General features: G+C 46.7%; 1 protein-coding gene across 1 annotated transcript in view; it reads left to right on the forward strand.

Annotated features, from left to right (window-relative positions):
* The window catches only part of LOC310788564 (DNA (cytosine-5)-methyltransferase 3B-like), a gene marked incomplete at both ends in the record, with an annotated part of 66,851 nt that overhangs the window by 14,614 nt on the left and 38,699 nt on the right, over positions 1-13,538 (forward strand). The window contains one exon of the mRNA XM_083650097.1: positions 3,947-4,042. Within this exon, the coding sequence (XP_083506223.1) occupies positions 3,947-4,042 (96 nt within the window). The remainder of the gene's footprint in view (positions 1-3,946; positions 4,043-13,538) is intronic.

A 13,538-nucleotide genomic window follows, 5' to 3' on the forward strand; every position in this document is an offset into this window, starting at 1 on the left:
TCCTGTGTGGACTGTCATGTGTGACTTCAAGTGTCCTTTACGACCAAAACCTTTACCACAGACTGAGCAATGAAATTGTTTATCTCCTGTATGGACTATCATGTGTGACTTGAAGTGTCCTTTATGACCAAAACCTTTACCACATACTGAGCAATTAAATTGTTTCTCACCTGTGTGGATTATCATGTGTTTCTCCAAGTTTGCTGCATTACCAAAACTTTGACTACAAACTGAACGACTCAAGCGTTTCTTCCCAAGAACTTCACTGTTTCTCTGAGAGTCTAAACCTGATTGAGGTTCACTAGTTTCCATCCATTCTTCATCACCGTCTTCAGTCTCAGGTTCAGCAGAGTCTGAAGTCTTGTCATCCCTGGCTGGTTGTAAACTACTAGCTGCAGTAGCTGGATCTAAGTTCCTGGATGGTTCTGATGCTCCACAGTCTTCTCCACCATCTTCTGTTTTCATCGGTTCAGTTGAGCTGCTGGCTAGAGCCTCTGCCTCTCTGTTCTCCTCAGTTTGGCTTTGATGAAGCTGTGGGGACTGAGGTTTCTCTTCATCATCTTCACTCTTCACAGGGACAGGAGTGACTGAGAACTTGGTGATATGGGCCTCCTCCAGCCCGTGAAGCTGCTCTCCCTCGTGACGGATCCAGAGTTCCTCCTCTTCCTCTTTAATGTGTGGGGGGTCTTGGTTCTCCTGAAGCTGCTCTCCCTCGTGAAGGATCCAGAGTTCCTCCTCTTCCTCTTTAATGTGTGGGGGGTCTCGGTTCTCCTGAAGCTGCTCTCCCTCCTGATGGATCCAGAGTTCCTCTTTAATGTGTGGGCGCTCTTGGTCCTCCTGGTCCAGACTGCAGATCCACTCCTGCTGCTCAGTGGGAGCCTCTTCTTTAATGACCAACAGCTGCTGGAGGTCTGGAGGCAAGACTTCTCTGTGTAACCGCAAAGCGTCCAGCAGTTTTCCTTGTCGGTCGATCTCCTCTCTTGAACGAGTAGCCTCCTCTTCGTACTCTGCTATCATTCTTTCAAACAGTCCAAATATCTCTTCAACAGCCGCAGTTAGGCGCTGCTTCACCACCGCTCTCAGCTTCTGGACTTTAGATATTTTCATTTTCACACAGTGACAGGAACGTTCCCTCCTGAACTATTTACTGACAACCGTTATCATTCAAAGCTCCAATAGCTTCACAGCTAACTTCGTTAGCTTCACAGCTAAACCATTCACCTGAGTCCCATAAGAGAGGAGCTTCTTCTTCCCCTCAGTGTTAAATGGGGCCCCGGTTCCACGTTATATATTCGTGCTCATATCTCCGAACATACGATCTTGTGTTTGTAAATTAAACTTCTGAAGTACCGAGGATATAACCGGGAAATAATACGCTACTGCTACTCCTTTCAAGAACGGACGTGAAGCAAAGAACTTTTATGGAAAGAACTGAAAGCTCCATATTGCCCCATTGCAACATCAGCGCCCAGCAGCCTCCGCCATTTTTTATTTTTGGAAGCGTGACAGCGCCAAAAGAACCTCGCACAGGCTCGCAGTGGTCAGCTAGCGCGGGCCCCTATAATCAGCCTCTCTAAACAGTAACTCAACGGGAGAACACTCTAAATTTCGTGGATTCACATCTTTTCTGGGCGTACTGTAAATCTTGATTGAAGTGGTGTAGTGCAGGGATGTAAAACAACAACCATATTGTGGAAACTAAGCAACATTTTTCGTTTTCTTTGTTTAGTTTTTTCAAGATAAATAGCCAATGCGGCTGTCGTCCACTCCGTCAGAAGTGCGTTGCCGTGGTTTTAACCTCGGGTCCTTTGCATTTACTATTTATCTTGAAAAAACTAAAAGAAAAAAACGAAAAATTTTGCTTAGTTTCCACAATATGGTTGTTGTTTTACATCCCTGCACTACACCACTTCAATCAAGATTTACAGTACGCCCAGAAAAGATGTGAATCCACGAAATTTAGAGTGTTCTCCCGTTGAGTTACTGTTTAGAGAGGCTGATTATAGGGGCCCGCGCTACCGCAGCTGACCACTGCGAGGCGCATTCTGTTTCCAAAAATGGCCGGAGTTTCGTCTCTTTCCTTCCATGCTCTTTGCGTGAAGGTTGGTGTTTTATGGCGTTTGGCTGCCAAGCCAACCTAAGAGGTGCATTACCGCCACCAACTGGACTGGAGTGTGTAGTGCAGGAGATTATGAAACAACTCATAGATTCGTGAACGTTTGTGATGTACTTTGAAAGGCGAAGATATTTAAATAGTCTAATTGAATAGTATCAGCTTTATTTTATGCATTCAAACATAGGCTATATACTTCCTGGAAGTATGTTCCTATATTTTGACCATTATGTGAGTGAAAGCAGAAGTAGCTCGAGGGTCTGATGATGTATTATTTGTTATTAATGTCATCTGATCTGAAAAGAAGCAAAGTTACATTACACTTATATTTGTATTGTATTTCTATTTTTGTGTTGCATTGTGTGTCAGGTGGTCTCTCTGTGTGTGTTGCATTGTGGGTCAGGTGGCCTCTCTGTGTGTGTTGCATTGTGTGTCAGGTGGCCTCTCTGTGTGTGTTGCATTGTGTGTCAGGTGGCCTCTCTGTGTGTGTTGCATTATGTGTCAGGTGACCTCTCTGTGTGTGTTGCATTATGTGTCAGGTGACCTCTCTGTGTGTGTTGCATTGTGTGTCAGGTGACCTCTCTGTGTGTGTTGCATTGTGTGTCAGGTGGTCTCTCTGTGTGTGTTGCATTGTGTGTCAGGTGACCTCTCTGTGTGTGTTGCATTGTGTGTCAGGTAGCCTCTCTGTGTGTGTTGCATTATGTGTCAGGTGGCCTCTCTGTGTGTGTGTTGCATTGTGTGTCAGGTGGTCTCTCTGTGTGTGTTGCATTGTGTGTCAGGTGACCTCTCTGTGTGTGTTGCATTGTGGGTCAGGTGACCTCTCTGTGTGTGTTGCATTGTGTGTCAGGTGACCTCTCTGTGTGTGTTGCATTATGTGTCAGGTGGCCTCTCTGTGTGTGTTGCATTATGTGTCAGGTGACCTCTCTGTGTGTGTTGCATTGTGTGTCAGGTGACCTCTCTGTGTGTGTTGCATTGTGGGTCAGGTGACCTCTCTGTGTGTGTTGCATTGTGTGTCAGGTGACCTCTCTGTGTGTGTTGCATTATGGGTCAGGTGGCCTCTCTGTGTGTTGCATTGTGTGTCAGGTGACCTCTCTGTGTGTGTTGCATTGTGTGTCAGGTCGCCTCTCTGTGTGTGTTGCATTGTGTGTCAGGTGACCTCTCTGTGTGTGTTGCATTGTGTGTCAGGTGACCTCTCTGTGTGTGTTGCATTATGGGTCAGGTGGCCTCTCTGTGTGTGTTGCATTGTGTGTCAGGTGACCTCTCTGTGTGTGTTGCATTGTGGGTCAGGTGGCCTCTCTCTGTGTGTTGCATTGTGTGTCAGGTGGCCTCTCTGTGTGTGTTGCATTGTGTGTCAGGTGGCCTCTCTGTGTGTGTTGCATTGTGTGTCAGGTGACCTCTCTGTGTGTGTTGCATTGTGTGTCAGGTGACCTCTCTGTGTGTGTTGCATTATGTGTCAGGTGACCTCTCTGTGTGTGTTGCATTGTGTGTCAGGTGGTCTCTCTGTGTGTGTTGCATTGTGTGTCAGGTGGCCTCTCTGTGTGTGTTGCATTGTGTGCCAGGTGGTCTCTCTGTGTGTGTTGCATTGTGTGTCAGGTGGCCTCTCTGTGTGTGTTGCATTGTGTGTCAGGTGACCTCTCTGTGTGTGTTGCATTATGTGTCAGGTGACCTCTCTGTGTGTGTGTTGCATTGTGGGTCAGGTGGCCTCTCTGTGTGTGTTGCATTATGTGTCAGGTGGCCTCTCTGTGTGTGTTGCATTGTGTGCCAGGTGGTCTCTCTGTGTGTGTTGCATTATGTGTCAGGTGACCTCTCTGTGTGTGTTGCATTGTGGGTCAGGTGGCCTCTCTGTGTGAGGAGCAGCGTCTGCTGACTGAGGCTCTCAGGGCCCATGAGCCCTTCTGTCCCATCATGCACTGTATTGTAGCGTTTCAGGTAATCCAAGTATTACCTGTAATGTGATGTGCAATAGAAGTGTCTAGATTGCAGCTAGGAACTATTGTGTGTGGGTGTGTTCCTAGGGGGAAGGGGGTATATAGGACCAGCGGCCGGGGGCCGGGAGGTCAGTCAGGCCATGTGGGCGAGCTGACCGGGTGGTTGCAGAGCTAGCAGCGAAGCTAGCTGCTAGGAGCTATATTGTGAAGACAAGAATAAAAAGCCTGTACCAACTTCAAGTCTCCAGTTCCTTGGACGAATACCAGAACGTTACATTGGTGTCAGCAAGTAAAGCGGTAACGCCTCTGATTCGGCCGAGATGAGAGAGGGTGAGAAGGAACGGCAAAAGAGACTGGGTGGTGCGGTTTTTGGGCTCTAGATCTAGCGCTAGTAAGTTAGCTACCAGGGGTGCTAACTGCTAACTGCTAGCCGCTAAGACCACGTGCGATGGTGCGCGGAGAATGGCCATCGGTGAACGGGAGGAAAGGAGAGCTGACGGCGGGGATCAGCTCGATGCTGGCGGGCATGGAGGCCCGTGTGTTGAGAGAGGTCGGACGGCTGGTGGAAGAGACTCCTGCCTGGGCAGTAGAGGTGATGCGGGCGCTGCGGGAAGTCATGCAGCGGGTGGACTTGATGAGCGCGGAGGTAATGCAGCGGGGAGAGCGGCCGGAGGAGCCACGGAAGAGACTGTGTTGGACCTGCGGTGAGCCGGGCCACGTAACGAGGTGGTGCCGAGGCGGTCCCGGGAGTCGGACCGGGTATGCGGGACAACGACATGGACAGCAGGGAGCCTGCTGGGCATGCGGCGAGATTGGACACCTGGCTAGAGAGTGTCAAAAGGCTGTCGGGGACCGGAGGGCAGCGGGAGAAGAGAGACGTGCAGGCGGCGGGCAGGTGAGACTCTGCTGGACTTGCCAGTCACCGGAGCACTTGGCCAGGGACTGCACTGGGAGTGTGGAGGCCGGAGGTGAGACACGGGCTGGGGAGAGTGTGAGCAGCCGGGGAGAAGAGAACGTTGCGACGGATAGGAGAACGGTGCTGCAGGGGAACAGCCAGAGGGAAGAGAGGGACATCGTCTGCAGCGTTGTTACAGTCGGGAGAGCGACGCTCGTGTCTCCGAGTGAGCGAAGGGGGTTACCGCCGGGGGAACCGGCCCAGCCTAACCGCTATACACCCCCTAACGTTGCACTGCGGAGAGCCGAGGGGAAGATCGACGCCGGTGGTGTTCGCTCTGCTGTCCTCAACCCTGGAGGAGGGGGACGGAAAAACGAGCGGAGAGCCGAGGGGAAGATCGACGCCGGTGGTGTTCGCTCTGCTGTCCTCAACCCTGGAGGAGGGGGACAGAAAAACGAGCGAGTGCGAGGCCGGGAGGACGACGCCAGGGTCATCTGGAGAGTCGACGGGCGCGAGTGGAGACCGGAGGACGAGGATGTCGATCCGGTGCTCGTTCGTGCATTTGGCTACTGGAACAAACAAAAGGGGGGACAGAAAAGAGTGCTTCAGGTGGGACAGAAGCTGGGAAAAGGGGGGGATGGAAATGGGGTTTAAAAGAAAAGTTAAGGAAAATGTGGGGGCTTGTGTTTAATTGAAATGTGGGGGTTATTGTTGAATGGGAAATGTGGGTTGAATTTAAATGTGTGAAAAAGAAAGGAAATAATGGGAAAACTAGACATTATGGAGTGCCTAATGGGAAACTAGACATTATGGGGGTACCTAATGGAAAACTAGACATTACGGAGTACCTAATGAAAACTGGACATTATGACGGGGGTGCTGAAAAGAAAAGACTGTTTGTTGGGGAATTAGAATTTGATGTGGTGATGGGAAAATTGTTGTGTTGGGTGTGTTTTGGTACAGGGGGATGTGTGTGGGTTGTGCATGTCGCGTGGAAGCGACATTAAAGTTGGGTGGGGGAAATGTAGCGTTTCAGGTAATCCAAGTATTACCTGTAATGTGATGTGCAATAGAAGTGTCTAGATTGCACCTAGGAACTAATGTGTGTGGGTGTGTTCCTAGGGGGAAGGGGGTATATAGGACCAGCGGCCGGGGGCCGGGAGGTCAGTCAGGCCATGTGGGCGAGCTGACCGGGTGGTTGCAGAGCTAGCAGCGAAGCTAGCTGCTAGGAGCTATATTGTGAAGACAAGAATAAAAAGCCTGTACCAACTTCAAGTCTCCAGTTCCTTGGACGAATACCAGAACGTTACAGTATTGTAGGCAGAGAGATAACAGACTATCTGTATTGTAGGCAGAGAGATAACAGACTATCTGTATTGTAGGCAGAGAAATAACAGACTATCTGTATTGTAGGCAGAGAGATAACAGACTATCTGTATTGTAGGCAGAGAGATAACAGACTATCTGTATTGTAGGCAGAGAGATAACATGACTATCTGTATTGTAGGTAGAGAGATAACAGACTATCTGTATTGTAGGCAGAGAGATAACAGACTATCTGTATTGTAGGTAGAGAGATAACAGACTATCTGTATTGTAGGCAGAGAGATAACAGACTGTATTGTAGGCAGAGAGATAACAGACTGTATTGTAGGCAGAGAGATAACAGACTATCTGTATTGTAGGCAGAGAGATAACAGACTGTATTGTAGGCAGAGAGATAACAGACTGTATTGTAGGCAGAGAGATAACAGACTGTATTGTAGGCAGAGAGATAACAGACTATCTGTATTGTAGGCAGAGAGATAACAGACTATCTGTATTGTAGGCAGAGAGATAACAGACTGTCTGTATTGTAGGCAGAGAGATAACAGACTATCTGTATTGTAGGCAGAGAGATAACAGACTATCTGTATTGTAGGCAGAGAGATAACAGACTATCTGTATTGTAGGCAGAGAGATAACAGACTGTCTGTATTGTAGGCAGAGAGATAACAGACTATCTGTATTGTAGGCAGAGAGATAACAGACTATCTGTATTGTAGGCAGAGAGATAACAGACTATCTGTATTGTAGGCAGAGAGATAACAGACTGTATTGTAGGCAGAGAGATAACAGACTATCTGTATTGTAGGCAGAGAGATAACAGACTATCTGTATTGTAGGCAGAGAGATAACAGACTATCTGTATTGTAGGCAGAGAGATAACAGACTGTATTGTAGGCAGATAGATAACAGACTGTATTGTAGGCAGAGAGATAACAGACTGTATTGTAGGCAGAGAGATAACAGACTATCTGTATTGTAGGCAGAGAGATAACAGACTATCTGTATTGTAGGCAGAGAGATAACAGACTATCTGTATTGTAGGCAGAGAGATAACAGACTATCTGTATTGTAGGCAGAGAGATAACAGTCTATCTGTATTGTAGGCAGATAGATAACAGACTATCTGTATTGTAGGTAGAGAGATAACAGACTATCTGTATTGTAGGCAGAGAGATAACAGACTATCTGTATTGTAGGCAGAGAGATAACAGACTGTCTGTATTGTAGGCAGAGAGATAACAGACTATCTGTATTGTAGGCAGAGAGATAACAGACTATCTGTATTGTAGGCAGAGAGATAACAGACTATCTGTATTGTAGGCAGAGAGATAACAGACTGTCTGTATTGTAGGCAGAGAGATAACAGACTATCTGTATTGTAGGCAGAGAGATAACAGACGATCTGTATTGTAGGCAGAGAGATAACAGACTGTATTTGTAGGCAGAGAGATAACAGTGAAACGATGATCAAAACATTGATTCTTCTACATTCTCCAGTTAGTCCAGGAGCCATGGGGTTGAACCTCGCTTCGTCGGATAAAGTTTTTTTCTCTGCTGATTCTTGTAGTTTGGGGGTACCTATTCAAAATACAGGAGGGTGCCCGGTGAGCACCCTTGAGCATTTTCAGATATTAACCTCTTAATTGCCAAAATTCCAGAAAAATAGGGATTTATGGAATTTCATGCAAAATACTCAAATCAAATGCATCCAATTTGTTTTCTCCAATATTCATAAAGGAGGTAATGTACAATGTATTTCATTCCACATGACATAATATTAAGCCTTTTAGGCCGTGCCAGCAAAACCAACTGTTTATGACTATAGGGGTTGTGCTGGATGAGAACATCCATTGAGCCTTGGAATGTAGAGATTCAGAGTAGATGATACACTCTGGGAGGTGTGAAGGGCACATTTTGCTGCTGATGGTCTGATGGTAGTTAAGCCTATTTGGATCTTGAGCGTCCTACCCTGAAACATGCACAGAACATTGTGCATGGCAAACCAGGCACTCCACAGTTGCACTTATTGGAGTTAAAAGGGTTTTGCAGCCACACCTGATCATCAGCAAAATGTAGTCTGGGACAAGTTTGCAATCTTCCGGTAGAGTGGTTGGGCTCAGTGACCTGTTGCATGCGTCTTTTTTTCCATCCAAATGCCTAAGTGTTCAATGCTAGTGGCAGATGTACATTGATATTTCAATATATTGCTTGAAAGTGGGCCCTCTTAGCATTCTCAATGAATGCTTCATTCGCTGGTGGCAGAGCAGCTACGTTTGGAGCAGACATGTGTCCTTTCCCATTCTTTTCCTCCCAGACAAGTAGCCTTGTGTGTGACATGTGACTGTCCGACACAGTCCAGGTGGACGTACTAGGCGCGGTTGATCAGGGAGATGACGGCATGCTCAACACCAAGTCGGGAGTGGTAGGTGAACTGGAGGGGGTCCAAGAATGAATGAATGAATGAATGAATGAATGAATTGACCATGGGCCGGAGCAGCAGGACAAGTTTCTCCAGGCTCTTCATGATGTGGGAGGTCAAAGCCAGCGCGCTGCCTGTAGTCCTTGGAGCCAGTGGGACATGGTGTCTTCAGCACAGGAACAATGCAGGACATCTTCCACAGCAGCACTTTGGAGCAGCTCATGTTGAAAACGCATTGGAGCACTCCACACAGCTGGGGGTCACAAGCTTTGTGCACTGGGGCTGAGCCACGGGGGCAGGGAATGGCACCTTCACTGGAGGGGAGGGGCTGTAGGGAGGGGGAGGGGTAGGCCAATCAGACTAGGAGCCCAGCCGGTAGGAGTGAGTCAACACAGAGCCACAAGCCTAGCCTCTAGTCTAGAGGAAACACACAACATTGATGCAGTCGAGAGAGGCCAGAGTTTTTCCATCAAAGAAAACAGAGCAACGGTGAGTAGCCTACAGCAATAGTGACTGTTTAAACAATAACACCAAACCTTACATTACATGACATTATGTCATTTGGCACACACTTTTATCCAAAGCGACTTACAATATCACATTTTGTCAACAATAGAGAAATCAACTATGCAACACAATCTGACAGCTACAACTTTTTGAAGGAATAGAGTAGCACTTGTAGAAAGTAGGCTAATCAGATGTTTTTAGAGAGAGATACAGACAGACAGACAAACAGACAGACAGACAGACAGTTATTGTTATTGTACATTTATTATAATTGTATTCTTCTTCTGTTATTGTTCATGTTTGCTTTGGCAATATAAGCACTGTCTTTGCATGCCAATAAAGCTAATTGAAATTGATAGAGAGGGCAGGTGGAGCCTGAAAAGGTGTGTTTTTAGTCTTTGCTTTGATGGGCAGTGATTCAGCCGTCCTGATCGAAGGGGGGGGGGGGGGGGGCTCGTTCCACACCATTGTGGTGCCAGCCAGCCAGGGTCGAGAAGAGTCGCGATCGGGATGAGCAACCTTTGAGCCAACGTAGCGGTGGAGGGGCGAGGCGTCCTGAGCGGAGGCCGAGAGACCGGCGAGAGGTTTGGAGCCCGAGCATAGTTTGTAGCTACAGAGGAGCTGTCTGGTGTGTGTGCTGCCCTGTAGGTCAGTACCAGCGTCTTGAATTTGATGCGTGCCGAGATGGGAAGCCAGTGAAGGTCCCGGAAGAGGGGAGTGACATGAGAAACATGTTCAGTTACAGGCGGCGGTTTGGACTGCACAGGCTACTGCAGGGATACTCAACTTGCTTTGCCCAGGGGCCACTTTTGAGAAATGATAGAAGGCCAGGGGCCAGTTAATAAACAAACAATATACATTTTTCTGTAGCGGATTGTAGGTTTTTGGGGTGTCAGCCAAAGTTTAATCTGACAATGTTGTGCACACCAGATAGTTAATAGTTAGGTTAAGTTAGTAGCTACATACATAAGTGCCTAGGTAGCAAGCAGACGGCTGTATTTGACAATTTAGCAGCTAAATCATAGATTATTGAAAGATATTCCATCTTCCAGACTGAAATGCTATAACAGAAGTGGAGTAGGCTATTGACCAGAATTGCATGTTGCGTTCAGGTGCACTGTAAAAAAATGGAAAATGGAAAATGGAATTGAAAAAATAAATAAAAAATAAAATGTTTTGTTGCAATTCCATCGCGGGCCACACATGTGGACATGCATGTGGCCCGCGGGCCGCAAGTTGAGTATCACTGGGCTACTGTATCGTTACGGCTGTGTGATTCCCTCGTTTGTCTCATGTGCTTTGTGTTGTCTAGTTATGTTCCCTTAGTTTTAGTTAACACATTGTTTTATTGGTGTAGGATTCTTCCTGCCAAAATAGCCTATATGAGGGGAGTCATACACCAAATTCATATAGGCTACTATTAAGGCTAAATTAAAACACTGGGAACTGAGAACCTCGGCCACAGCTATGCCATTCTACGTGCGATCGGGCTGAAACTTTCAGGGAATGTAAAGAGCACCCATGCGGGTTTTTTAAATAGCCTACCTAATGATGTGATGTCATCAGTGATGCCATCAGTGATGATTGTCTGCTTCTTGATGACGTGTAAAGAGGTTTGTTGTATCAGCCTACTGCATGTTCACCTGGACTGTAATTATATGACATCATCACTGTCGCATCCTCACTGTAATTATTTATCATGTGTGTCTTCAAGCTTGATTTACGGCCAAAACCTTTACCACAGACTGAGCAATGAAATTGTTTATCTCCTGTGTGGACTGTCATGTGTGACTTCAAGTGTCCTTTTTGACCAAAACCTTTACCACAGACTGAGCAATGAAATTGTTTATCTCCTGTGTGGACTACCATGTGTGACTTGAAGTTTCCTTTATGACCAAAACCTTTACCACATACTGAGCAATTAAATTGTTTCTCACCTGTGTGGATTATCATGTGTTTCTCCAAGTTTGCTGCATTACCAAAACTTTGACTACAAACTGAACGACTCAAGCGTTTCTTCCCAAGAACTTCACTGTTTCTCTGAGAGTCTAAACCTGATTGAGGTTCACTAGTTTCCATCCATTCTTCATCACGGTCTTCAGTCTCAGGTTCAGCAGAGTCTGAAGTCTTGTCATCCCTAGCTGGTTGTAAACTACTAGCTGCAGTAGCTGGATCTAAGTTCCTGGATGGTTCTGATGCTCCACAGTCTTCTCCACCATCTTCTGTTTTCATCGGTTCAGTTGAGCTGCTGGCTAGAGCCTCTGCCTCTCTGTTCTCCTCAGTGTGGCTTTGATGAAGCTGTGGGGACTGAGGTTTCTCTTCATCATCTTCACTCTTCACAGGGACAGGAGTGACTGAGAACTTGGTGATATGGGCCTCCTCCAGCCCTTGAAGCTGCTCTCCCTCATGACGGATCCAGAGTTCCTCCTCTTCCTCTTTAATGTGTGGGGGGTCTTGGTTCTCCTGAAGCTGCTCTCCCTCCTGAAGGATCCAGAGTTCCTCCTCTTCCTCTTTAATGTGTGGGGGGTCTCGGTTCTCCTGAAGCTGCTCTCCCTCCTGATGGATCCAGAGTTCCTCTTGTTCCTCTTTAATGTGTGGGCGCTCTTGGTCCTCCTGGTCCAGACTGCAGATCCACTCCTGCTGCTCAGTGGGAGCCTCTTCTTTAATGACCAACAGCTGCTGGAGGTCTGGAGGCAAGACTTCTCTGTGTAACCGCAAAGCGTCCAGCAGTTTTCCTTGCCGGTCGATCTCCTCTCTTGAACGAGTAGCCTCCTCTTCGTACTCTGCTATCATTCTTTCAAACAATCCAAATATCTCTTCAACAGCCGCAGTTAGGCGCTGCTTCACCACCGCTCTCAGCTTCTGGACTTTAGATATTTTCATTTTCACACAGTGACAGGAACGTTCCCTCCCGAACTATTTACTGACAACCGTTATCATTCAAAGCTCCAATAGCTTCACAGCTAACTTCGTTAGCTTCACAGCTAAACCATTCACCTGAGTCCCATAAGAGAGGAGCTTCTTCTTCCCCTCAGTGTTAAATGGGGCCCCGGTTCCACGTTATATATTCGTGCTCATATCTCCGAACATACGATCTTGTGTTTGTAAATTAAACTTCTGAAGTACCGAGGAAACCGGGAAATAATACGCTACTGCTACTCCTTTCAAGAACGGACGTGAAGCAAAGAACTTTTATGGAAAGAACTGAAAGCTCCATATTGCCCCATTGCAACATCAGCGCCCAGCAGCCTCCGCCATTTTTTATTTTTGGAAGCGTGACAGCGCCAAAAGAACCTCGCACAGGCTCGCAGTGGTCAGCTGCGGTAGCGCGGGCCCCTATAATCAGCCTCTCTAAACAGTAACTCAACGGGAGAACACTCTAAATTTCGTGGATTCACATCTTTTCTGGGCGTACTGCAAATCTTGATTGAAGTGGTGTAGTGCAGGGATGTAAAACAACAACCATATTGTGGAAACTAAGCAAAATTTTTCGTTTTCTTTGTTTAGTTTTTTCAAGATAAATAGCTAATGCGGCTGTCGTCCACTCCGTCAGAAGTGCGTTGCCGTGGTTTTAACCTCGGGTCCTTTGCATTTACTATTTATCTTGAAAAAACTAAAAGAAAAAAAAGAAAAATTTTGCTTAGTTTCCACAATATGGTTGTTGTTTTACATCCCTGCACTACACCACTTCAATCAAGATTTACAGTACGCCCAGAAAAGATGTGAATCCACGAAATTTAGAGTGTTCTCCCGTTGAGTTACTGTTTAGAGAGGCTGATTATAGGGGCCCGCGCTACCGCAGCTGACCACTGCGAGGCGCATTCTGTTTCCAAAAATGGCCGGAGTTTCGTCTCTTTCCTTCCATGCTCTTTGCGTGAAGGTTGGTGTTTTATGGCGTTTGGCTGCCAAGCCAACCTAAGAGGTGCATTACCGCCACCAACTGGACTGGAGTGTGTAGTGCAGGAGATTATGTAACAACTCATAGATTCGTGAACGTTTGTGATGTACTTTGAAAGCCGAAGATATTTAAATAGTCTAATTGAATAGTATCAGCTTTATTTTATTCATTCAAACATAGGCTATATACTTCCTGGAAGTATGTTCCTATATTTTGACCATTATGTGAGTGAAAGCAGAAGTAGCTCGAGGGTCTGATGTATTATTTGTTATTAATGTCATCTGATCTGAAAAGAAGCAAAGTTACATTACACTTATATTTGTATTGTATTTCTATTTTTGTGTTGCATTGTGTGTCAGGTGGTCTCTCTGTGTGTGTTGCATTGTGGGTCAGGTGGCCTCTCTGTGTGTGTTGCATTGTGTGTCAGGTGGCCTCTCTGTGTGTGTTGC

This window comes from Poromitra crassiceps (genome assembly GCF_964638095.1).
Source record: "Poromitra crassiceps genome assembly, chromosome: 13".
Lineage (NCBI taxonomy): Eukaryota > Metazoa > Chordata > Actinopteri > Beryciformes > Melamphaidae > Poromitra > Poromitra crassiceps.